The sequence below is a fragment of the Peromyscus leucopus genome, chromosome 13 (genome assembly GCF_004664715.2).
Source record: "Peromyscus leucopus breed LL Stock chromosome 13, UCI_PerLeu_2.1, whole genome shotgun sequence".
Taxonomy (NCBI): domain Eukaryota; kingdom Metazoa; phylum Chordata; class Mammalia; order Rodentia; family Cricetidae; genus Peromyscus; species Peromyscus leucopus.
This window is the reverse complement of record NC_051074.1, coordinates 23176276-23201963: the sequence shown is the minus strand read 5'-3', so window position 1 is coordinate 23201963 and position 25688 is coordinate 23176276. Positions and strand designations below refer to the sequence as shown.

Here is a 25688-nt window from a genome sequence, read left to right as displayed (position 1 = left end):
CTCCTTCCTCTAGGGTGTATGTGGCAGGCATAGTACAATAATAGTCCTAAAATTGAATCTCCTTGTCATGAATCCCCACTTCTTACCAACTGCTAGCAATTATCATTAATATTTTGAATTAATAAGATCCATTTATTATGCAACTGATTATGTAATACCTACTATTCATTATATAATGGGTATCAGGTTTTTCATGATCTGAGATCAGTCTCATCATTCACTGTGCCCTATGAATCATTTGGACAAAGATCTGCCACTATACGTATTTCAACATAACAGGCATCTAATAGGCTGTAGAGTGGCATGCAAAACCATCACTGTGCTGAATCACATTGGTACTGAAGCAAGTGAGTTGCTGACCATGTGTGTTCCGTGTTTTCTATTTGTTTTATTTAGATAGCTTCATCCATTGTACCAAAACTAAGCAGATGTTTTCCACATGGTTAGCACTGAAATTTCTGCCATTTAGACTTGTGTGGACTATAAAGTGATGTCCTAATCCACACTGATTATGAGACCTCAAATTTCTTAAACCATAAACTGAAACTTGCTTCTGTGTAAGATAGAGAAAGATAATTTGAAAAATATTTTGCAGGCATCATGTGCAAAATACCCATCATGTGAAGTATGCCTTATCCTCTACAGTGACACCAGTGTTTTAGTGAAAACATTTCTCTTTAATATTTTTTGAACAATTTATAATTCTCTATTGAAAACATTGAATACTTGAGGGAATTCTTTTGAAGTTTTGAATGCAAGGTGAATTTTCGAAGTTCAGTGTTCATCTGGACAATGAAAATTTTAGGTTTGCTTATTTCAGTTGTCTTCCACCAACATTAGGCTCCTTTTAGAGAGCAACGTAATGTGTATGAATTGCTAAGGCATGGTTAATACTCAGCAACATTTGACAAGGTTGGGGAAGGGATCAGATCCACAGTTCCCAAGTAAAAGGGTCAAATTAGATTCAGTTTGATGTCAAGTAGATGGCTGTCTTCCTGATGCATCTCAGAGAAGCTCAGACTAGGGGTGACTAACCTTGCCTCTCTTTCTTCCATTGTAGGTGGCTGCCTCTTTGATGAGCCATACAGCACATGTGGATACAGTCAAGCTGACGATGATGACTTCAATTGGGAGCAGGTGAACACCTTGACCAAACCAACGTCTGATCCCTGGATGCCATCAGGTCTGCTCTTTCTGCTCAGTGTTCTTTCTGAAATAGGGGCATCTGGAGAGTCTTGGTCATCATCATAGAACCCTGTCTACTGGATATTGGTTGAGTGAAAGAGCGTGTTGTTATGTGAGTGCTGTGCTCCATGGCTGTGTAGCTGGAGCGGATGGTGTAATTAGGAGGACTGATTGCAGGAGTTTAGCCTTGCATCTCTCCCTGTAAAGATGAGTTATGGTTTGCTCTCTGTATCTTTGGGCATACCTTAGCTGGATTAGTAGACATTGCCAAGGCGATCCTTTCTTAAGCAACAGATATGGGGAATAGTTGGATGTCTGTTCTGGCAAACATGTGTGTCAAGGGTGGGACTCTAGTTGTAGAATACAAATAGCATGGTTTCCAGCTACCACACACAGCAGACCTTGAAGGGAAACTCTTCTCTCAAGCCTCAGAGCCTTAGAGGCTTTCTTGTAACTGGGAAATCATGATCTTGAAAGCATTCAGAGGATTCATGGATGTGTGTTCTTTTTTTCTCCCCCACCCCCAAGGAATGCTTAGTTAATTTCACACTAAGTAGAAACTACTTACCTTACTGAGCATCAGTGAGAATTCAGATTTTTGAAGGAAGAGTAGAAAGACAATGATTGATCTAATCACAGCAGAGCCTGACAATTTTGTAGAGACCCTCTTTCCAGGCTGTGACCTTGGTAGTCCTTTTAAAGTCTTAGATTTGCAGATTCATAATTGAAATGGGCTGATGAATGTACCACTTAGTATTCAAACTGCTAAAAACATATTAGTGAGATTTGGGTTTCAGATAAAACACGTTTTTGTACTTTTTCATGAATATAAAGCTTTTCATTAATGTGCCTACATGCAGCAGTAATTAGATTTTGTAGGTAATCTTATAAAGGCAGCTTCAAAGCATGAGGTAGAATCTAATGTTGTTCTTAATAAGCTTTAACAATTATGATGCCCACCATGGGCTTTCCTCTCCTTCCCACATTTAATTCCTTATAATTTTCAAGTCAAGAACTCCAGTCTCTTTAACACTGTGACTTTGCCAGGCTTCCAAGTCTTCACAAGTCTTGTTTGGTTCCCAGATCACTTTCTCCTTTGCTGTTTTTCCCTCTTCCTCAAGTGTATGTACCTTTCAATGCTGCTTCTGGAGCTAGTGGGCCACACTTAGTTAACTGGCCACACTCTAGCTTCCATGTTCCTTTTTAGCTATGATTGACAGTTAGGAACATGGCTTTGTCCTTGCTGCATTGTCCCTTCCCAGGCAGAGTTCTTGCCCTGAAATCCTTTGAGTCTTTCCCTGACATCTCCCTAGGTGTCCACTGGTCTCGAGAGAAGTTGAGGTGGGGGAGAGTTAGACCTGGTAGATCTGTTTATGCAAGCACAGATGTGGCTGATGTCATGTCTATCTTCTCATTGGATGAAGTCTATGGCTATCTGTAGCTTTATATTTTACTAAGGATGGAAATCAGGGCCGCTCGCATGTTAGGGAAGTGTTCCATCCACCACTGAGCTATACCACAAGCCCCCAATTCGTAATTTTTTTGAATTCGGTATCTGTTTTCATTACTATGGCCATTTGCATTGAAATTTTTTTCCAATTTGGAAAAAAAAAATTACTTTTGAAAAGAAGCCTAAATATTGTAGAATCTTCTTCAGCCTGTGCTGATTCTATCTGAGTCATAATATAAACAACCCACTTAATGAAGAGGCTTGCTACCAAGTCTGGTGACCTGAGTTCAATACCAGGTCCACAGGATAGAAGGAGAGAACCAACATTGTCTTCTTATCTCTCATTGTAGGAAACAGACTCAAGCCTACAAGTTTGTGTGCTTGCTCATACACACACACACACACACACACACACACACACACACACACACAAATAATAAATATGTAAATATAAAAACAACTGTTAGAATTTCTTATGGTAAAAGGATGGCAGAGAGAACCATATGGCTTTTGTGGGTTGCGTTTAAGCCTTTATTTAACAATAGTATTAGATGTGTTCTTGCATGTGTGTTACTTGGTCTGCTGCTGCATGTAGGCTGGTGCTGAATCAACTCACATAAATAGTCGCCCTATTGGCCAAATCCAGCCCGCTGCCTGCTTTGATATGCCTTGTAAGCCAGGAGTGGTGTCTCCATTTTTAAGTGATCGGCAACTTTTTTTTTAAAGGATAATAGTATTTTGTGAGATGAGAATGTCAAATTTCATTGCCCATGGAATTTTCTTGACACACACCTATGGCCGCGCAGATGGACAGTGTGCCACAGTGTGAGCTGCCGTCTCAGCTGTTGTTGGGACAGAGACTTGGTGGCACGCGGAGCTACACCCTTCACTCTGTTACTGGGGAAGCTTGCACCCCTGTGAGAGGCTGTTTTGGGATCAGCCCTTAACTGAGTGTTGTTTTAGATCTTGGCTTATATTTCTTTCTTTCTTTGCTCACATCCTGATTATTACCCAGAAGTACCGAGTTCACCTTTCCTTTCACTTCCTGTTTCTGTGGTTTCCAGTCATCAGCTTTGTCTCTCTCCTTTGTCCAGTGCCACACGGTCTGGGTTGCAGACTGGGATTCTTGTTAGCAAACCACCCATCAAAATAAATTTCAAAATGGTTAAAGCCTAAAATGTTGGCTAATTTTTAGCCTTTTATTTTACTCTCTCCTTTTCTGAAGTCAAAGGAAGAATTTGTTCCTCAGTATCTCCCATGTTCGAGGCTATTCATAACCACATTTAAAAAAAACTAAACACAGTATAAAGCTTGTCCCAGCTTCCTTGAGCTCTCCTCTAAGCTGGTTGTGCAGCTCTGGAACCACATGGTTAAGAGAGATGAACGCCAAGCGTCATGACCCTCTGTGTATTGGAACTCTACGCTTTTGTAGTAGGCGCTGCACTATAATGCTTTTCTTAAGGGTGAAATGACAATAAACGGAATTTCTTTCATTGGTCACTCACTGTGCAGCTTGTTTTGTGTGACTTGGTCGTCTTCATTAGCACTGGGGGACTTTTAAGTTTTACCACAAGGATTGCTCCTTGTGAGCATGGGAGCTTAGATTCAAACCAAAATAAGAGTCTGGTGGAATCTGTTAGCCCCTGACAGACCACATCACATCCTGTGAGTATCACACAGGCATTTGTTCTAAGAAGTGTTTCATGACCACGGAACCTGGGGCAGGACAATGCTCCGTGTTTCTACTGTATGATATTTGAAACTTACTACTCTAGTTCTCAACAGTGGATACTTATTTATTTAATTTAAATACTTTTTTCAGTACTGGGGAGTGAATTCAGGGCTTTATCCATGCTAGGCAAATGTTCTACCCCTGAGCTATATGCCCAGCCATTTTTATCCTCTTATTTTGAGACAAGATCTCACTAAGCTATCCAAGCTGGCCGCGAACTCACTCTGTAATCCCATGTAAAGCCTGAACTTGTGACCCTCCTGCCTCAGCCTCCTCAGGAGGCCTGCACCATCAGGCCAGGCTTTAAAATTGACGCTGAAGAGGCTTAAGAGATGACTCAGTGGTTAACAGCTTGTGCTGCCTTGGCAGAGGACTGGGGTTCAGTCCCCAGCACCTAACGGGCAGCCTTTTACAACTGCCTATAACTCAACCTCCAGGGCATGTGACACTCACTTTTGACTTTCACAGATGCTCAAAACTCAAAAGCAAGTGTGCATGTGTGTACACACGAGCGTACACACACACACACACACACACACACACACACACACACACACACACACACTCGTAAGATACTATGCCTCTAAAAGCAACTATTATGAAGTGAACTTGGACCCTATTTCGGGAGCAGGTAATCCCACTCCTGCTTCTCGGAGTGTGCTGTGTTCCTTCCTTGCCTCAGCTTTACAGATGCTGTGACTCATCTGCAGGGTGAAAGTGACTAAGGACTAAATCGTGGCCATGGTGCCCAACCGAAGGCAGGGAGACAGAGTGCCTGGCAGAGCAGTGATAGACACTCTTAGTGTGATGACCCAGAAAATAGAAAAATGACTATGTGCATTTGTTTAGCATCAGCTGCACATTGGGGCGGATGATGGGCTGACAGTGTAATTGAAGTTTTCTCTTTGGGCATACTTATCAGGCATATTTTGCACGTGCTGGGGCGAGCCTCCCCATTTATTTGCACTCCAGGTCTCCTGTGGTGTTTGGGGGATATTGAGGAGAACAACTGTGAACTTGGAAAGGCTATGTTTCCTCTTAATTCACGGTGTGTACCCAGCAAGAAATACTTTTGTCACAAAATACTCAAACATTTGTTTAATGATCTCATTGATTCGTCAATCAGCTGCTCCTCTACAAATGTTGATTAAACACCTGCCACGTGCCAGACATTGTTGCTGATGCCCAGGAATCCTTATAGTGTGAACGGAATGGATAGATGTGTTCCCGGGATGTCTTCACATTCTAGGTCTGTCTGGATGGGTCAAGAATCATATTCGACAAAATGTGTTTGCTCTTGTTTAGCTGTGAGGTGGAAAATATTTAAACGACAATGTCAAATTCAGTTCATCAGATTTGGCACTCAGCAGTGTAAGGTTGGGTTTAGCTTTCCTCTATCCTTAGCCCCTTAAACAAAACAAAACAAATTAGAGGAAAGGGAAAAGAGTCTAAATCACAGACAAATGGTTCTCCTTATTGATCAGTCTGCCTCTAAGACAAATTCTCTGGGACATACAGATGATTCCAGCAGTTGACACACTTGCCCTCTTCGCTTTGTGTAACTGATGCTGGGGTTGGCCCCAAAAGACTGGGTGACAGTGTCCATACTTGACACCACAGGAATCAGAAGTTCAGAGAAGTAGATCCTGTGGGAAGGCCACCAGCCTTTGGTTTTGCTTTTCTGACTGTCCTTGGATGACCTTGTCAGGGTGTGCATGCAGCAAGGGCATTGCTGTTCGATCTAGGTGGCATCGCCAGCGCCTTTAACTGATCCTGAAGGCTGCCATCTGTGGGAGTCTGCCTGCACACCCTGTGAGGGCCAGCCACTGCCCTGTCCCTTCCTAAGATTCGTGGGTGAGTCCTTAAGCTCTTTGTTTTATTCTGTCCCCACTCAGTAATACAGTTGGCCTGCCGTATCTGTGGGCTCCATTTGCATGGGTTCAACCCACTGCAGACAGACAATATTCAGAAAGAACTGTCTCTACTGGCCTTGCACAGAGGTTTTTTTTCCCCTCTTAACAGTGAAGTGTAACTATTTACATAACATCTACATGGCATTGGCTATTATAACTTCTGCAGGATTGACATAAATATATGGCATAAGAATGACAATGTACATAGTGAATATTATAACACTTAATACAAATAAATTAATATAAAGGACTTGAACATCAGTGATTTGGGTATCACTGGGTGGTCCTGGAACAAATCCCCCGTGGATGTTGAGGGTCAGTTGTATTTCTGTGTGCAGTGACTTCCATGGGCTTGGCCCTACCTATGGGACCAAAAGCAGCTGAATCATTCTTCCTGGTGATTGTGACCCACAGAGGAGGCAAGCATTTAACTGATAAGTAGTGAGGACATAATGAATGCTAGGCAGGACTTAAGACCAAGAACAAAACTTAAAGTCGGGATAAAGTGATGATGGAAATGGCAGATGGTGCCCACGTTACTGAATAGAGATCTAAATCAAGGCAGGGCCAGGAGCCACAGAGGCTGAGTGATCCAGGTGAGTTGGGGACAGGAGCGAAAAGGTGATCTTTGCAGGGTGACAGATTATACAGGACCCTGTGAACTGTGAGATGTTGAGACCTGCCTCAGAACTGACCAGGGAGGAAGACTTGTCATCCATATCAGAATCTGAGCCTCATTCCTAACCCAGCAGTAGGTTGAAGAAATATCCCTCCTCCTGATGCTCTTCCTCTCCCTCCTCCTGATGCTCTTCCTCCTCTCCCTCCTCCTGATGCTCTTTCTTTTCTCCCTCCTCCCCATCTTTTCCTTTTCCTTCTTCCCCATCCTCCTTTTGTTCTTTTCCTTCCCCTGTATCTTCTTTCTCTTCCCGCCTCTCTTTATCCTTTCCTCCTCCTCTTTCTTTTACTCTTCCTCTTCTCCCCTCTCCCTGTGCTCATCCATCTTCCTCCCCCTCTCTCCCTTCTCCTCCACTGCTTTCCTTCTTCCTGTTTCTTGAGTTTAGTGTGAGTGTATCTCTGAGCATGCCTTCCACTCTGTGAACAGCTCATGCGTATTTCCTGTTATCTTTTCTCAATTACACAAAGTGAAGAATAGGACCTAAAAACCTTTGTGAGATTGTTGAATCGATTCAAAAATCTGAAGGAGATCTTTGAGAGTAGAAACTCCTTGTAGTGTGGTGGTAAGAGTCATCAGAGTGCATGCTCTGTCATCCATGGAACATGCTTCCAGTTTTCACTTTTTTGTAAAACTTAGCACAGTGGTTGCGTGACTTTATCATAAAACTTAGCACAGTGATTATGTGACTTTATCATAAAACTCAGCACAGTGATTGTGTGGGGGCCTTGCATTTGGGATTATTTTAGTTGAGTCTGGATATCAGGTCACTTAACCCAGGGCATGAAAAAGGTTTTGTTTCTTCTTGATGATCCCATTCAAGTCTTCCATCCTGTGACTTCCAAAGGACATTCTTCCTCTCTCATGGAACTCATCACCACACGATAATGAGTTTTCACTTTGAAATGTGAGCTATGAAATAGGATGATGGGCTGTATCCTGTCAGCAGTTTCTGAGTTACAGAATTTAGAGAAACAACTTGAGATGACAATGAACCCAATTGGGCAGTTTCGATCTATGACCTGCAGGGAGCTCCTAGTTCTGCGAGCTTCATTTCCACCTGGTGTGATAGAGGTCCCCTCAGGGCAGCCCTTATGGCTGTGGGAGGGTGTGTGTGTAGCTGTAACAGCTCAGGTTATATGAGGTTTTTGTATATGGCTGCAGGTGAGGGATCACATTTCTCATTAATTAAAAAAGCAATAAGAGTTGCTTAGTTCTTGAATTATGCATGATTTGGATTTTTGCCCAACTGAAAATTACGATAAAATAAAAAAAGCACCAAATTAACCATTTAAAAAGCATTTTCTTTTATTTTTTAAATTATAATATTACATAATTTCCCCCTTCCTTTCCTTCCTCCAAACCTTCTCACATAGGAAAGGGTCCTTGTTTTTTTTCAAATTCATGGTGTCTTTCTTCACTTATATTGTTGTTGAGTAGTGGTGGTGGTAGTGATGGTGGTGATGGTGGTGGTGGTGGTGATGGTGGTGATGGCAGTGGTGGTGGTGATGGTGGTAGTAATGATGGTGGTTGTGGTGATGGTGGTGGTGATGGTGGTGTGGTAATGATGGTGATGGCGTGGTGGTGGTGGTGGTGGTAATGATGGTGGTGGTGGTGGTGGTGGTAATGATGGCAATGGTGGTGGTGGTGATGGATGATGTGGTGATGGCAGTGGTGGTAATGGTGGTGGTATGTGTGTATGTATTTCTAAAGAAGAAGTGTAGTCTTCTCAGTCTGATAATGTTATGTGTGTGTCTCAGGGCTCATCATTTGGTATTGAAAAGCAATTGGTGTTCTCTTTTCCTGGGAAAGACTATTTCTCCCATCTCAGAATTCCTCAGTTCCTGTGTGTGTAGGGTTGAAGCCTCATGGCCTTTACTCCACCCACTTTAGCATGTCTGCTGCTGTCCTCGTTCAGTTCATGTTGAGGAGGTCACATTGGTGAGACTTTATGGGTGGAGCTTCTGACATTCCCCAGAGACACAGTTTCGCAGTGAGTTCCCCGTTCCTCCGGCTCTCACAGCACTTCTGCCCCGTTTCCTCAGTGACCCTTGAGCCTCAGATGCAGGAGCTGTTTTGTAGACTTATCTTTTGAGATGAGGCTCCTCGACGCTGTGTTTTGATTGGTGGTAGTCTTCTGTATTGGCCTCCTTCTGTTAAAAAGAGACGTTTCCTTGATGAGGGGTGAGGGCTACGCTTATTTGTGAGTATAAGAACAAATACTTTGAATGTAGTCAGGGATTATGCTGGTTCAGCCAAGTGGTGGTCGTAGGTTTTCCTCCATCATGACTTCACTAGCCCTTAGCTAGTTCATTCAGTTTCTAGTACCAGGAGTCCTTCTCCTCTTGTTGAACAGGTCTTAAATCCAACTAGAGAGCTGCTGGTTACCACCAAGTTATGCATGCCGCTGCTGCACCCTTAGGGCTATTGTGCCATCCTGGCTGCTGTTGTGGTTCAGAGATGTCATAGCCGGGTAGGGCTGATGGTCATTCCCTCCTTCAGAACCTTGCCTGGAGCCTCTCGATACTAAGGAGGCTAGACCTGAGCTAGGGAACAGGACTTCAACTCCGTTCCAGCACCAGAGCCTCTGGGCCCTGTCTCTGAAGTGCGTGGTATCTTAATAGGGACTTACCTTTTACTTCAGGGGGGCAACTGAGGACAATAGCAGTAGTTTGTAATGTTTGGGGAGTCTCTTGGACAGCCCTGACTAGCAACTTAAAAAGGGTGCGTCTCGTGCCCGCTGTTGGGTTTTTGTAGGTGGTCTTTGGCTCTTAAAGGGAGCCTTGTCAGCCTAGATGGGGAAACTTAAACTACGTGTGTATATTTATATGCTGACTCAATGCTATTGTAGATATTTTAGGTAGTTAATAGTTCCTTCTGACTTCTTCACATATTCTTTCTGTTATTTTACCCTCCTTCTGAATTTCTTTTCCCCCTCATCCCTAATTAGAGCCCCCCCCCTCAATTTTTCACTCCCCCCCTCAGATCACGTGTACCCTGCTATTCTCCTCCATCGCTCCTGTCCTAGTCATGGCTCCGTTTTATCTTCCTGGTTTCTGCAGTTATTCCAGGATATGTACTCGCATCTGAAAACTTGCCCTATTGGACTCTGGGAGCCAGTGTAGAGCCTTTCTCCCTTAAGTTACCACGGGAAAAGAAGCTAAGACAGCATCCTTCTGTGTTGTGTCGTTTTGCTGACTAGGATACCTTCAGTGATTCTGCTGTGATCTGCAGAAGCTTTAGAGATAAAGGACTGGCACTGTTTCCAGCACAGCTGCAATGTTTGCTGTTTAACTGTTTCATCGGGGCCAGTGGACGCCATTAGATTGTTTCTGACCACTTAGACCAGTAGTGTTTTCTTAGCAGTCAACAGGTGTTTTCCTTTAAATCTCTTCTAATTTCCCATCCTGGCTACTCAGAAACTCACAAAACATAAGAATAGTGATTAACTCTGTTTAACATATTTGCTGAAAAGTATACAAATCAGCCTGTGTATATAAATATGTACTGTAATAGTTTTACTTCTTGTTTAATTTCCTGTAAAATGATATGAGATGACATTAGAAAAAGGGATACAAGGCCAAAAAAATAGAATAAACAGAGAGGTCAAATGTGGCAGATGCTTTAAATGGTCCTAGCATCTGAGTTCCATGTTGAGGAATGAGAGACACAAGGACCAGACAGATTAGATGATGGCATGGGTGTGACACTTGGCTTCAGAACAGCATGCTGAGAGTTTGGGCAGTCTTAGGGTCCACTCTGCCCACCAGCTACACTCCACAGGGAAGAGCTGGTGCTGAGTGTGGCCAGGTTATACAAATGAAGAACCTGCTTTGTCAGTAAGTGTGAAGGGGCAGGACCACACATTATGACTGGGAACCCAGGGATAGCCCCTTCGCCTTCAGAGCAGATTCCTGACAGGCTTCATAAACTGGGGGAGAGCGAATTGCAAAACCATTTTCTCGAGACCAGAAAGCCTAGATTCTTATCTCCAGGGCCAAGAGAAGTTGGTCAGTAGCTGTCTCTCTGTGACTGCATGTGGTCAGACAGGCTTGGGGTGGGAACGGATTGCTCTGCTTGGGTAGAGCCCAATAGCAGGTAGGTGACAGTCTTGGTGAGTTCTCACACAACCCAAACAGGGGTTACCATGCACATTCTGGGTGACGCGAGGCCCTCATCTTTCACGTTCTGCTGCCGGTGTCAGAGGGCATTTCACAGTCCCTCAGAAGTGCCTTCAGGACTTCCCATGGCCCAAGTTATAAAAGTGTTAAAAGCATTTAAATGGGAAATGCTAGGTTCAGTTTATTTTCAACGTCAAATCAGGCAGAGTGAGTTCCTCCTCCACATCATGCATAAAGCATGGCTGTAGGACTGAGTCTGTAGTGACAAGGGGGTACCCATATCCATGAGTGTGCCTGTGAAAGCCAGGGTTGATATCAGCTATGTTGTATTATCCCCACTCCTCCCCCACCCTCTTTTTGAGTTAGTCACCGAATCTGAACCTCACCATCACCATGTTGACTAGATGGCGGCCACAAGTCCCTGGACCCAAATTGATATGCCAGTTTTCTTAGGTGCTGGTCTGAACCCAACTCTTCAGCTAAGCCATCGCCCCAGCAAGATGAGGAAACACTGACCCCTGAGAAGAAGCAAGGGAGGATTTGACAATGACTTAGGAAAGAAGAGAAAGTATTGACTACATGAAGATGCAAATCAAATAGTCTATACTATGTGTGTGATACGTTGTAGATATGTATGTGTGTGTGTGTGTTGTGTGTGTGTGTGTGTGTGCGCAGCGCGCGGATGCACAATGCATGCAGATGTGTGAGTGCTGTCCTCCTCTCTACCTTTAGAGAATTCCGTGCTGTGGACACAGGTCAGTAGTGACCTTGCAGCAATCCTTCCCATAATGAAGTGCTGGAACTCATGACATTGACACTGGTCCATGTCTACTTGGGTCCTAGGATCTGAATTCAGTTGTCATGTTGTATGGCAAAGCTTTACCTGCAGAAGCATCTCCCCTGTCTGAAAACTCAGATTTTTTTGATGAGTGTGTCAGAGATGTCATAAGGAGCTATGATTGGTAAATAAATACTGAAGAAACATGTGAATATGCAGGAATTTCCTGATTTTAGGAAACTTGATGCCAAAATTTTAAAGGATTGTAAGTGTTGATGTCTGTGCAGACAGAAAATAAGTGAAAGTGTGTGTGTGTGTGTGTGTGTGTGTGTGTGTGTGTGTGTTTACATGTGTACAGCAGACATGCAAATGTGAGCGTCTTAACAATTATTAAAGCTAGGTGAAGTGCAGGTAAGTGTATTGACTCTTCAACTCTTTTGAACTCCTGAGGTAAGCAAAATTTGCAGTGCAAATTCAGGGAAGAGGAGAACACAGGGCTGGCATGGATTGACAGGGCATCATGCCGACCTGATTTTTACCCTCCGATACATTTTAGGCAAACACTGTCAAATCGCACCGAAGATATTTACATTTCAAATGACACAGACTGAGCCCTGGTTTCCCTTTCTCAGTGTATTGCGGTGGTTCTTGGTCATTGCTGGAGAGGCTCTTCGGAGCCCAGGGATTTATGTAACACCAATTTGGGGCAACTAATTTCAGGCCTATAATTCTAGGACTCTCTAAACTAGGGCAAGTCCTTCTTGCTGTAGTCTTCATCCTCAGTGGATGTATCAAGTGTAACTCAGTGTCCTATGGGTAGATACCTTGATGGTTGACTGACACATGATAAGAAGGTGTATAAAAGAGGAGACTATTAAGTTTTATTTTTGAATTTGTATGTGCATGTATTTCTGTCCTCTCCAGAGCAGGAGACTATGGAGAAGTTTCTGTCTGTTTCCTGGCAAACTCTAGGAAATGATTATGCAGATCATTATTTTAAATAAGTGGACTTTAATGCCTAGTTAACCGATACTTTATTCTGGATTCTGACAAATTATATTTTAATGCAGTATTTTGAAGCCTAAGTGGTGGAAAGAGAAATAAATATGGCTATTTAATTAATTGTCTGCTGGACAATCATAGTGCCTCTATGTGGTGGGTGGACAAATCCAAACAACTAATTATATGGCAGTAAATGTCTGCATCAGATACCTGGGGTGGCATATTAATATAGTGAGCGGGACTTTTATGATGTGTCAGTGAAAATTGGTTTATCAAGTGACTGGTCCTTAGTGGTATGCTTTAGTTTTCCACTATAGAACTGTTTCTTTCTCTGTGCATGTATGTGTTTGTGCATGCAATCATGGGGGGAGGGAGTTCATGTGCACATGTGTGTGGGTTTATGTAAAGACATGACGTTGACCTGAGGTGTCTTCCTTAATCAGTTCTCTCCCTTGTTTTTTGAGACGGTCTCTTACTGAGCCTGGAGCTCACTGATTTCACTGACCAGCAACTTTGGGGGACCTTTCTTTCTCGGTATCCCTGTTGCTGGGATTATAAATGCATGACGTCATTGGCTGGCTTTTACATGGGTGTTGGGGATTCAAACTCTGGTCCATGTGCCTGCCCAGCAAGCACTTGACGGAGTGAACCGTCCCTCCAGCCCTGGCATTGTATCCCATTGCATTTTCTCATTCCTCTTAGGGAACTTGAAAGGGCTGTCTTCTCCATCGTTAATTACAGAGAATGTGTACAATACTGAAATCCCGATTGATAGACTTGAAGATATAGGTTGTGTTTGATCCCAGGCTTTTCAAACTAGATAACTGGGGATCCTGGTCGTGGTCTTTGGTAGTTATAGAATTCTCATCTGTTCATTACTTTTCATGATGTTTGTTTGGTCCGTCCTCCTCTGTTGAACTTAAGAGCCACCCTGGGATCTCACACCTTGTGAAAATACCGTTGCCTCCCTCATTATTCTCTGCAAACAAAGTGTCTCTTTCTTCCTGGAGTACGGTGGAGTGACAGGATGCAATTTGCCAGTAGGTCAACGACTGAGCTGATGACAAGTGACCTTTCAGCATTGCAATCAATGCTTGTTATTTGGAAAACAAAATGATACAGTTTGTATCTTTAAGCTGGTAGGTCATTGGGTCTTCCCACCATTGACAGATAAATTTGTTACCTGACCCAGATCAGTCAGTTCAGACAGGAATGTTTGTTTCTGGGTGGGAAAGATGGCTCAGTGATCAAGAACAGTTGTTGCTTTCTCTCGCTGAGGTCTAGAGTTCAGTTCCCCATGTAGCAGGACTCACAACTGCATGTAACATGCACCCAGGGGATCTGATGTCCTCTCCTGACGTTCATGGGCACAACATTCTCACACACGTACTCACACAGATACACAAATAAAAAGTAATAATTCTTTTACAAATGTTAATTTCTTTCAGTTGATCTGGACCTTGGTCATCTGAAAAGGTTAAAAGCATTTGTCCATGGCATAACTTATTAGGACGAATTGGCTTTTAATACTGATCAAACAGTGGGTGCTAAAGTGTATAAATGAAGTGCCCTTTTTTAGACAATAACACTATATGAATTTCAGCAAGCTTTTACTATATTTTGTTTACATTCTGTTTCTTAATTGTTTTGAGAACAATTTTAAACATGTAGGCTTGTGTATGTCGCAGTAAAACAGAGTCTGTTCCGACATTCCCTGAAATTTGTGTGGGGAGGTCAAGGACGAGTCTAACTATAGACAACTTTTAGTAAACGATGGGAAGCTGTGAGCTGAGAGCGGATGTAGCCCTTGTGGTAGTTGGTAGATGTAGGATAATTGCTTTCACCTTCTTCTAGAAACACTGGGACGTTGTGCATCTGTGTTGCCTGTTTTATACATGAAAACATCTGCCTTGGCTGAGGAAATGTGAAGGAAGCTTGCAGATCCAGGATAAGCCTTACCATGTTTTCTTTGCTTCATCCTTTCTTGGAGATTTGGAAGCATTGAGAAGCTTTCATGCTGAGTGAGTGCTGGGATAAGAAAGCTGCCTCTCAGACTCACACTGGAACTGAATCCCGAGTTTCATATGCTGATGGTACAAGTTGATGGGAGGTTAAGGTCATGAAGTCCTGAGGACATGGCCCCATGTAGGGGTCGATGGCTTTATACAAAGAGGGCCCCAAGCAGACATAGCCTCTTGATGTTACTGTGTAACTTGTTCTACCATGTTGTGACAGAGCACAAAGGTTCCACACATCCCCGTGGTGCGTGTTTGGATTCCTCAGCCTTCACTATCACAGGAGACGAGCATTTTTTTTATAAAATACCTGGTCTGTGGTTTGGGAGTAACAACAGAAAACAGATGAAGGCAATACCTGGTGCCTGGGAAGGAAATAGACTGTTGTATTACACCTCTGAGGATTGAGGGGTAACGGGAAACCTCTGGAGATTGGGGGTTAATGCAAAATCATTCTTAGACTCCTTGGTGGTAGGATGCTTTTTGTATCCTGAAAATATTTTGAAAGATTTAAAGAACTGTTGTCAGTGTCAATGTGAGCAATGCCTATTGGTAATTTTTGGATTGTATACTAAAACTGTATAGGGGTGGGGCGGGCTGAGAACACAAGAAGCAAAGGCAGCCATTCCCTTGGGCATCAGAACAACACTGAGCAGGTGAGAGGAAACAGGGAAGTACAGTCAGCTGTTTTGTTATCATGGAAATAGTTTTATTTGTGGTCCCCTGAAAGGGTCTCAGGGACCTGAGGGGTACTGGAAGACACTGAGAAGCACTGTGAAAGGCTTTCTTGAGAGATGTGACTACCTCAATTTATAGTTAGCAGCTCAGAGAAGCCATCGAGGAAAATAAGGGAAACTTCTAGAAATTGCAAAAAATGAATACCCCTGGGGGTGATAATTCACTTTCTCTTTGAATAAAGATAATATAAATAGCTCATTCCTGTTACTGAGAAGTCCTTTCTACTAACAAATACACATTTCACTAAAGTATCAAATAAGATAATACACACAGAATGACATTGTAGAAGGCAACATAACCGTGTGTGGATGTTATTAATTCTATGAATGTTGAGTTTATGAAATCTTGTGCTCCAGGACAATTGGAAAGTAGGATTAATATTCATATATTTGAAATTGAGTATAGGATTTCTAAGGAATAGAAGGTTGGATAAAGTGAATTATTTAAACTTATATATGAGTGAACCCATCTAATTCATTCAGTAGTGCCTCTTCTGAGATTTTTAACTGCAAGCTGTCATATATATTGTCATGATAAAATCATTTCAACTTCTTCTATTATGAAATGTATAGTGACAAAATGATATAAAGATGACTAAACACATTTCAGAGAGGCTTGAAAATGGTGCTTGATGGAAATTACATATGAATCAATAACAAACCCCCCAGGTGGATTTGACACTCATCCTCCATCAATAGGCCACTCATATAAGGTAACAGATTTATTTCCAGGAAAAAGATCTGAGTTCTAATTGGATTTCCTAATATTTCAGAGGTGCAGCCAATGAACACTGTCAGACTTTTATGGTAATGTTGCTGGGGAAGGAGCCCCCAAGAAGGTGATAATTTGGACAGATTTATCCAGCTCTTATGATAGTTCATGCTTAAGCTTGGAGAGGAAGAAGTAGATGAGCTTTCTAGGTTGTTAATCTTTCCTTAAATATTTTTTCTTAACAGTTTCACAGATACACACAATGAATTTGGACACATCCCCTACCTCAGATCTTCCTACCACCCCCATTTATCTCCCTGTATCCCACAATTTTGTCTCGTGTTCGTGTCCATTTTCTTTTGTGACCCGCTGAGATTTGGGGCTATGCCTACTTGTAGTCAGGCACTGGTTTTGTGTCCTCCAAGATAAAGAGCTTCTTTCTCAAGTACATCTGAAGCATGACCTTCACTACGGGAAAGAGTGTCTCCATGAAATGTCCCTATTTTGTTCATATACTGTTGATTTTGGCTACCAAACCAACAACAGCCAGAAACAGCACCCTGTTGCATTTCAGCCTTTGAGGAATAAAAGCCATAGCTGTGGTTGACAGGGGCTAGCACTTCACTGATCTCCTGGAAGAGGTAGGGTTTTCTTATTCAGTTTCCTTCTGAGAAGCATTCAGCAGAGCCACACCTAATCGCGGTAATTCCTAAATTCCCCAGCAGATGGAGATCTGTAATCCTTCACGCCTCTCCCCTGCCCCAGGTGTCTTGCTTAACTTCTAGTTCAGATGCAAGGTCAGGTGCTTCAAGAGAGATAATGAATGCATCTCTTGCATGTCGTTTTCTTCCTGCCTGTGGCCTGTTGGGGACTGTGGAGAATTCTGACTTATCCTTGCAGTGCATAGGGTCATTGTCATTAGTAATCCTCTCCAGTAGATAAGACCAGTGCACAGAGCAGAGCATCCCCACCTCTGAGGAAAGAATGACTTTAAATCCCAGTAGAGGCAGTGACAGGCAACATCCTACCCATGGTTTGGGTCAGAGGTCAGATCTGGTTTCAACCAGCAGGGTTAGCATTGGTCACAGATTTCTGAGGTCATCATAAGGAGTGGAAAGTCTATTGCATTTTCCTCTCTGTGTCCCCACTAACCCAAGGGAAAGGTATTTTAAGATGGTCTCTAGCTCCAAAGGATCGTAGGAGTTAGGTAAATGTTTTGCTATCTCTTTTGACTGCTTTATATTTAGTTCAAGTGTATGAAAGAAGGGACTCTTTAGATTTTTTTCCTTTGAGAAGCTCAATAATACCTTTCAAAATTAAGAATTGTTAGAAAGCCTGTTAGAGCCATGATATTTGCTGCATTTATGACTATTCTTGTTATTTGAACCCAATCACCTTGGAAAGATGATTGATTTTCAGTTCTTAAGCCTAATGCCTTCTGTGCTAATGGACTTGCATCCAGAAAACTGAAGAGAAAGGGGAACAAAAGGTAATTCATGGGAATAGACATAAACTTGAGAATTGGGAAAGAAAGTTGGTTAAGCACACATGTACACACATGTACTAAAACCTCTCTAACAAACCAATAAGGAATGAACATGGAAGCAGAGGAACAGGCCAGGTTGGGGTAGGGGTAGAGGGGGCTTGGGGGGTGGAGAGAGTAGATGATGGAGAAGAACCTCGCCCTGGGATAGATATGTGTGAAAATGTCACACTAAAACCTATTCTATATGCTAGCTTAAAAAAGACTCAACAGGAAAGGAAAAATGAATTGTGAGCAAGGGATTTGCTTTTTTAAGGAAGTTTGTCCTGTGTGTACGAGTGTCGTAGTAGAAGGTGTTATCTGTAGCAAGTCTCAATTTGTACATGTGTCACACCCCCAGCTGACTCAGGCAAGACATTGTCATTTTTTTGGACATCTTCATATTAGCCAATAAAATGGTTATTCTGCAAATGGCTCCTGACTTGTGGAATGAATTCTGAGAATGGGACATGTCAGAATTTAGTAGACCTTGTTATCTGGACCTAGTTTAAGACTAATTGGGCCTTCCAATGAATACAAAATTCCTTGGATTTTGTTCAATTTGTAGATGATGCTGTGCTAAGTGGACCCCAAACTGCCAGAGCCTTACCATTGTGAATGCTTATTTCCCATCTCTTCTTTGATCCAGGGTGGTTCCAGGTGGGAGGATGGATTGGGGGCTCTCTACACAGACATCTAGGCTGAGGTGACTCTGATGTCTTCAACATACATTTGCCAAGATTGCCCTCAAGGGGGACATTTCCATGGGACATGAGAAAAACCCCAGAGGATCATGTGACAGGTTCCTCTGGACTTTTTCTGGATCAGGGAAGGAGGGCAGTGGGAATGGTCCTCACTGGGTGTAGCTGGGTGCAGGTGATTGTGGAGAGAAGAAGCACAGAATATTTGCTCCCCAGATGGCAGCCTTGGCCAGACTTGCCCTTAGGGGGTTTTACTCACTAGTTCCGGTGTAAGTCATTTAAAATTAAATACAATGATGATCTTTTTGTTCTTTAAAGAAATGCCGCATAAAAACTCAAGCGGTTGAGTAAGATATTGTTTAGAAACATTGTAATGTTCTGGCATCAATGTCTGGGAGGAATTTGTGCGAACTCCGAGGTCGTAGATAACCAGATGTTCCCTCAGCTGTATATTATGTCAGACCCTAAGATTTCTATAAAATATTCGCTCAACTTTGATAAGATAATTTCCCAGATAGAGCAAAGATAGATGAGCATATATTGCTACTTAATTCAGTCAAGCAAATATCATTGAATAAATGTCAGCTTTCCCAGAGAAATCGCTGCACAGAGCCTCTCTGGATAATATATTTATCAAAAAATCAATACTGAAGGTAAACAGATTTTTAATACATCTGAAGGATCTTCCTTAATAAACCCAAATGCCAGCCCATAATTTAAAGCTATTGATACCAGTAAGTATTTATAGATGACACCATCATAACTTCTGTATGGTATTCTTCATAGTAGCCTTATGTCTACGTCTAACTCAGTCTGAACCTTATACTCGGGGAACAGTGAGTGATTCCCTGTGGTGTGGCACAGAGGCTGCTGCTCTGGGGGCCAGCCCTGGCCTCTCTTTCCAGAAAGGGGAACCCCAGAGAGCACGGAGCCGGTAGCTTCTCTGGCTTCTTCCTTTCTGTTTGGCTCTATTCTGTGCTATCTATTCTGTGACCTTACTCCTCTGGTGTCTGTCATCCCCCTGCAAACATCTCTGCCAAGCTTCCTGGGACTCACATTCTTTGTAGGCCATTTTTCTTTCCAATTTTTTGAATGTGCTGATTATATGATTGACCTTTATTTTTTTAAATGAGTCAATCACAAAAGTTTGGAATATATACATATACATGCATACATACCTACATGTGTATATAAATATACATACACATACATATACATACAAACACATACATGCAGATAACACATACTATGTATGTGTATATACATATATATACTTATACACATATACACACATACATATATACACATATACATATATACACATATATACATACACTATTTACATACATACATACATATGTACATACATATATAGTGTGTGTATGTGTGTGTGCTGTCTGTTTGTATGAATGTACACCACCTGTGTGTACCTGGGGCCAGCAAAGGTCGGAGTCTCTGGAACTGGAGATAGGATGATTGTGAGCCACCATGTGAGTGCTGGAAATTGAACCTGGGTCCTCTGTGAGAGTAACAAGTGCTCATCACTGCTGAGCAAACCCTCTAGCCCCCAAAATTTATTCTTAATTAATTAGCAGAAGAAATGACTCAGACAATTGAGAGAGTTTGTTTAAAATGGTGGTTAAGTTACAAGGTTTGGCTTTTAGATTTTTTTTTTTTCTTCAAGCCATTGAGTGACCAGACCCCACAGCTGCAAACTAGAAATTTGGATATTTCAAATTAGAAATAATCAATCAATCCTTAGAGAAAAATTTGGCAAGGTTCAGCTTTAGAAAATATGCTTTTAAGGATTCAGTTGAAGTATTAGATTTTGTTTCTAATCAGGCTGTGCATTTTGCCTTGTGAGAGAGTACGTGTGAGCACAGAACTTGCAGCCCCTAACTTAAGAACCCCTTAGCTCCGTGACCTTGCTCGGGTTGCTGCGCTCCGAGCTTTCAGGTTCCTCATCTGTAACGTGCAGAAGACATCTCAGGTCATGTCCATACAGGCTTGCAATGAGATGAGTGTCTAGCACAGAAAAGTCATAGTTTTATGGACCATGTTTTGGATGTGGTAGCTCAAGACAGAAGCAGTGTATTTGTGTGTGTGTGTGTGTGTGTGTGTGTGTGTGTGTGTGTGTGTGTGTTCCTGAACTTTTCACAAATTACTTCTCTTCTGAATTACATTGTGTCCAGATCCGCTTGGAGTTCCTGGCTGCGTATGGTGTGAGGTAGGCACTGAGTTTACTGGAAAGAGAATGTTCCCTGGTAGGTAGAACGATGATCTCATCACTTCCATGATCTGGTGTGAAAACCCCCAACTTCCAAAGTAAGAACCATATTTGGAGATAGGCTCGTGAAAGAGCTGATTAAGTTCAAATGCAGCAGTTCAGGTGAGGGCTCATCCAGTACAGCAATCAATATCTTCCTAAGAGAGGGGAGGCATCCGTGCTCAGTACACACAACGGGGATGCCAAGGGAGGGCACGTGAGAGCATAGGCTCAGGGGGAGCCAGCCCTGCTAGCACTGGGTGCTTAGACTCGACAGATTCCAGATTGTGGACATAGGTTTTGATTGTTTAAATCAAAGAGTTGGTGTAGATTTACCCCCCACATAAATTTTGATTTAAATCTCTCTCTCTCACACACACACACACACACACACACACACACACACACACACACACACAGTTGGGGATCAAATTGAAGGCTTTATACCTGCTAAGCAAGCATATTACCCAGTCCTGGAGAGGGGAGTGTGTGTGTGTGTGTGTGTGTGTGTGTGTGTGTGTGTGTGTGAGAGAGAGAGAGAGAGAGAGAGAGAGACAGAGACAGAGACAGAGACAGAGACAGAGACAGAGAGACAGAGGGGGGAGAGGGAGAGAGACTAGGACAATGTCAAGAAAAACTTTATATAAGATACTTTATTGTATGTGTTAAATGTGTATTTTTCATATCAAAGTCCTTCCTTCCTTTCTCTTTTCCTCCTTTCCTCCTTTCCTCCCTCCCTCCCTCCCTTCCTCCCTCCCTCCCTCCCTTCCTTCCTTCCTTCCCTGTTGAATTGTCCTGGCACCTACATGGGCTTATTTTTATCTCCCAGCTACAGCACAGTCAGTAATCCGGGGTAGAAATGTTTGTGCTGACACATGTCACTTGAGTCAGCGGCCTCTTGAACTCAGAGTGTCTTCCCTGGCATCCTCTGGTACTAGCCAGGGTGTTCCACTGAAGTAAAGCCATTCTCTTCCTCCATTCATGATGCACCTAAAATGTGACCATTTGGAAATCTGGTTGGAATTTTCCATTTCCCCTGATCCCCTCTGTGTTGCTCAGCAGGGATGGAGGCACTGATGATCATAATGTTGAATTCCCCCTGGGGATGTCATGGGGAAAGGATGGAGGATAGGAGAACCACAGGTCCTGAGCCTCACAGTTAGCATCTTATATTATTGTCCTCAAAGGGAAAACTTTAGGACCCAAAGATACTAACAATCATGACAATAGAATGTGTTCTTCACAGGGCCGTTTTATGTCTCACAGCTGGCTCACATTGCTTGCAGTGGTTCACGAACTGGTATTTTTAACTTGTGTGTTGAACGGCATGGCTAAGTCATGATATACTTTTTCATCATTTAAAATACTAATATATTAAGTGTCTAATATAGCACCATTTAAGAACTGTTTCTTGACACCTGTTCATTTTTTATGTGCCAGGGATCTCAAAATAGCCTTGGCATGAGCCTCTTTGACCCCAACGCCCCCCCCATGCCAACTGTTCCCAGGGAGTAAGTCAGGGTGTGGAGGGCAGCCAGGTGCAGCTCTGATCTCTTGGTGGAATTCTGCTCTGGGCGCCAGTAGCACTGACCTCTCAAGACTTCCCATAGCCTATAACTTGCAAGGCAAGACTCAGATACATTTCAAAATGTTCTTCTGTCCAAAGGCCCCAGATGTGGGACAGCACTCCTCTGTGTGACCCCCCAGAGTCAGGATGAGTGGCCTGCTGATGGAACTGGGTGCTGTCTCCTGAGCTGGCAGGAACTTTGGGCAGCCATTGTTCTCCATCCAGCACCATTGACATCCCATTTCTATTGTGTTTTGGTGGTAGGTCAGAGGCCAGCAGTACCATCTGAAGTAGGAGTCTCTCTGTAGGCTCTTCTGCCTTCCTCTTCATTGTAGTGTTCTACCTTGTGACTTACTCTAAAAGTAGCTCGGAACTAAGTATGGAGGGCTAATGCCTATAATACCAGCGCTCAGGAGGCTGAGACAGGAGGAATCCCTGGGCAACTGAATGAAAATCTGCCTTAAAACCTGGTGTAGCTGAAAGTTTTTCTGTGTTCTGCCTGGTCCACAGCTGCTCAGACCCAAGTAAACACACAGAGGCTGATATTAATTAAAATTCCTCAGCCATTAGCTCAGTCCTATCACTGACTAGCTCTTACACTTAAACTCAGCCCATTTCTCTTAATCTGTATGTTGCTGCATGTCCCATGGCTTTACCTGTGTGCTATTACATGCTGCTACCTGGATGGCAGGCTGGTGTCTCCTTATTTAGCCTTCCTCTTCCCAGAATTCTCCTTGTCTGCTTATCCTGCCTATACTTCCTGCCTGGCTACTGGCCAATCAGCATTTTATTAAACCAGTGTACAAAAGCATTATCTCACAGCAACCTGGTCTGAATGATTTGTATTTATTTCTAGCCTATGATGCAGTGTTCTTCTCTAAACAACATCATTTGCACATTCATTAAGTTTCTATTGTAGATGCCACTTAGAAAATTTTGTAAACTTTTGGGGATGTCATTATTCATGAAAACTTTGCAGTTGTCAGCTTTTTGAGAGACTTGAGGTGTGCGGACAACCTTTGGATAATCATCAGTTACTGTGCCTTCAGGAGAGTCCAAACCCCTCTGGATAATTCCCATCAGATCAAAGAGTTCAACTTCAGACAGATGCACACAGCCTTGGTTTAGTCCATTTTCTCGGAAACAACTCAAGAGGCCCTTATTTGTCCTCACGTTTCCCTTTTTTTGAGACATAATCTCATATTGCTTTTCCACCATACACTCCTGACCATGTTCCAGTGTCCACTGTCGAGCCCCTGGTGAGTCCTCCATCTTCTCTCTCCCACCTCTGGGTAGGGGCATTCCAGGATGACAGACATTTCTATTGTATCCAGATTTTTCCAGGGTTCTGGGGATCCAAACTCAGGTTGTCAGGCCTGCATAGCAAGTGATTTATCCACTAAGATGACTATGAATATTGTCCTTATTCTTATATTTCAAATACACAAAATGTATGCGAAGTCCTCAGCTTCAGGCCTCCTTCCTTGGCTCTGGTCTTGTCACTGATTGGCTGCTCTGGGGTGCTGATTGCTGGAAATCTCCAGGGAGAATGAAAGACTTCACAGTGCCATGTGTCCAGCACAGAATCAGCTCGGCTCTTAATTTCCTTTGTCTGTCCTGTTCCTTGGGTCCTGGTTCCACAGAGTGAACATGGAACCCTCTGCTGTCTCAAGGGTCTGACCTGAGTCAGTGCCTCTGACCTTGGCCTTCTCCACCCTTTATCTGTTGCTGTAATGTACCACAGATGCCTGACCTTTCATCTAGTTCATTGATGCTCAAGGTAAGCTCACCTGGGAAGCCTCCCCATCCTTTCCTGGGATGATCAGATGTTTGCTTTTTGTCGTTTTCAGTTCCCACTACTTTCTGCAGAAATGTCTGTACATTTGCTTTTGTTTCTGTTGTATTTAAAATGTATACACCCGAAGCTTGTCTCTCCCTAAGACAGAGGATGCTCCTCCTTCAGGATTGCCTTTGGCCTCATAGTTTGGTTGTCATTGTAGTGGTCTTCTGTAACGGAAGAGGACCCCATTGGGAGGTGTGTTCACACAGGGCAGAATGTCCACTATGGCTTACCAATCAGTGAGTCACATATACTGGGGTATGTAGAATATTACTTGGTGCCTCTGAAAGTATTCGGTTGAGAACATGTACACTTCCTCTACCCTGCAGATGTGGGAAAGAGTCTACTGTGGTATCAGGAGCTGTGGAGCCCTGGAACATGACCCCCAAAGTGGCCTTTATTCATGAAAGTTTGGATGGCTGCTGTAGCCAGTGACTACTGTAGCCATTGTCTTGGGGACAGCTGATTCCAAGGTCAGGGCCTACTGCCACTGTGCTGGAAGTTCCCTCTATCTGAGGAACCTGCTAGGGCTTAACTTTAACCATCCATCTGCCTTGACTTATGAGGTTTCTGGTTTCGTTGAGGAGAGGTAGGCTTTCCCGCTGAGGCTTGGACGCTCCATGTAGTCATGGGAAGGCTTGTGCTGTCTGTTGGTTTCCATGGTGAAGTATCTTTTGCTTGAGTGACAAGTAGGGTTGGGTTTGTGATATGCTATCTTAACATAAAGGGAGAAACAGAAGACAGAATGAATGATGGAAAGACTTTTACTATATTATACTATTTAATTAATTCTTAGAAATTGGTGGTACAGCAGTGGAAATGCACTTAACACGGCTGACCTGTGCTCTTGAAATAGTTAAGATGGTACATTTTATTTGCATGTTTTGTCACAATTACACATTTTTTAAAGTGTCACTTCAGGGTTCTCAGAGTTTGTGAACTGGAAAGTAAAAACATACCGATATCAATTATTCCCCATGATAAAAGACACAACCAGAACACATTTTGAATGTTAATTTTATGTCAGTTGCTAATATTATTATTTTATATCTATTATAATTTATTAAATAAATGACATGTCATAAATATTTTTCTTTGTTCTTTTACCACAAGTATGTATGTAGCTTCTAATTGTAAACATTTAGACCTTTGTAGTGACTGGCTCTTTTGGCTTAAGTAAGACTAGTAGATGAAGCAACATATCAATTCCAAATGACCAATGCATGGTTCTTGTTTTACACTTGCTGCTTTTAGACACATTTGCTCAAAAATAAAAACAAAACACCTATCAGTTGAGTCAACAGTCTAGTTAGAAGTACACATCTTAAGTGCTCAATTTTGGTTTTTGACTTATAAAATCAGAGCAATGTAGGTGAATTTCAGTACTGACAATGTCTTCCTTTGAATTTTTCTTTTGCTTAAGTTATATTATTAAGGGTTTTTTTGTGTGTTAAAATACATTCATGGTTTGGTA

General features: G+C 42.7%; 1 protein-coding gene across 1 annotated transcript in view; it reads left to right on the top strand.

Moving 5' to 3' along the window:
* Window positions 1-25688, top strand: part of Ptprm (protein tyrosine phosphatase receptor type M) — a 968046-nt gene that overhangs the window by 310178 nt on the left and 632180 nt on the right. The window contains exon 2 of the mRNA XM_037210182.1: window positions 1061-1183. Within this exon, the coding sequence (XP_037066077.1) occupies window positions 1061-1183 (123 nt within the window). The remainder of the gene's footprint in view (window positions 1-1060; window positions 1184-25688) is intronic.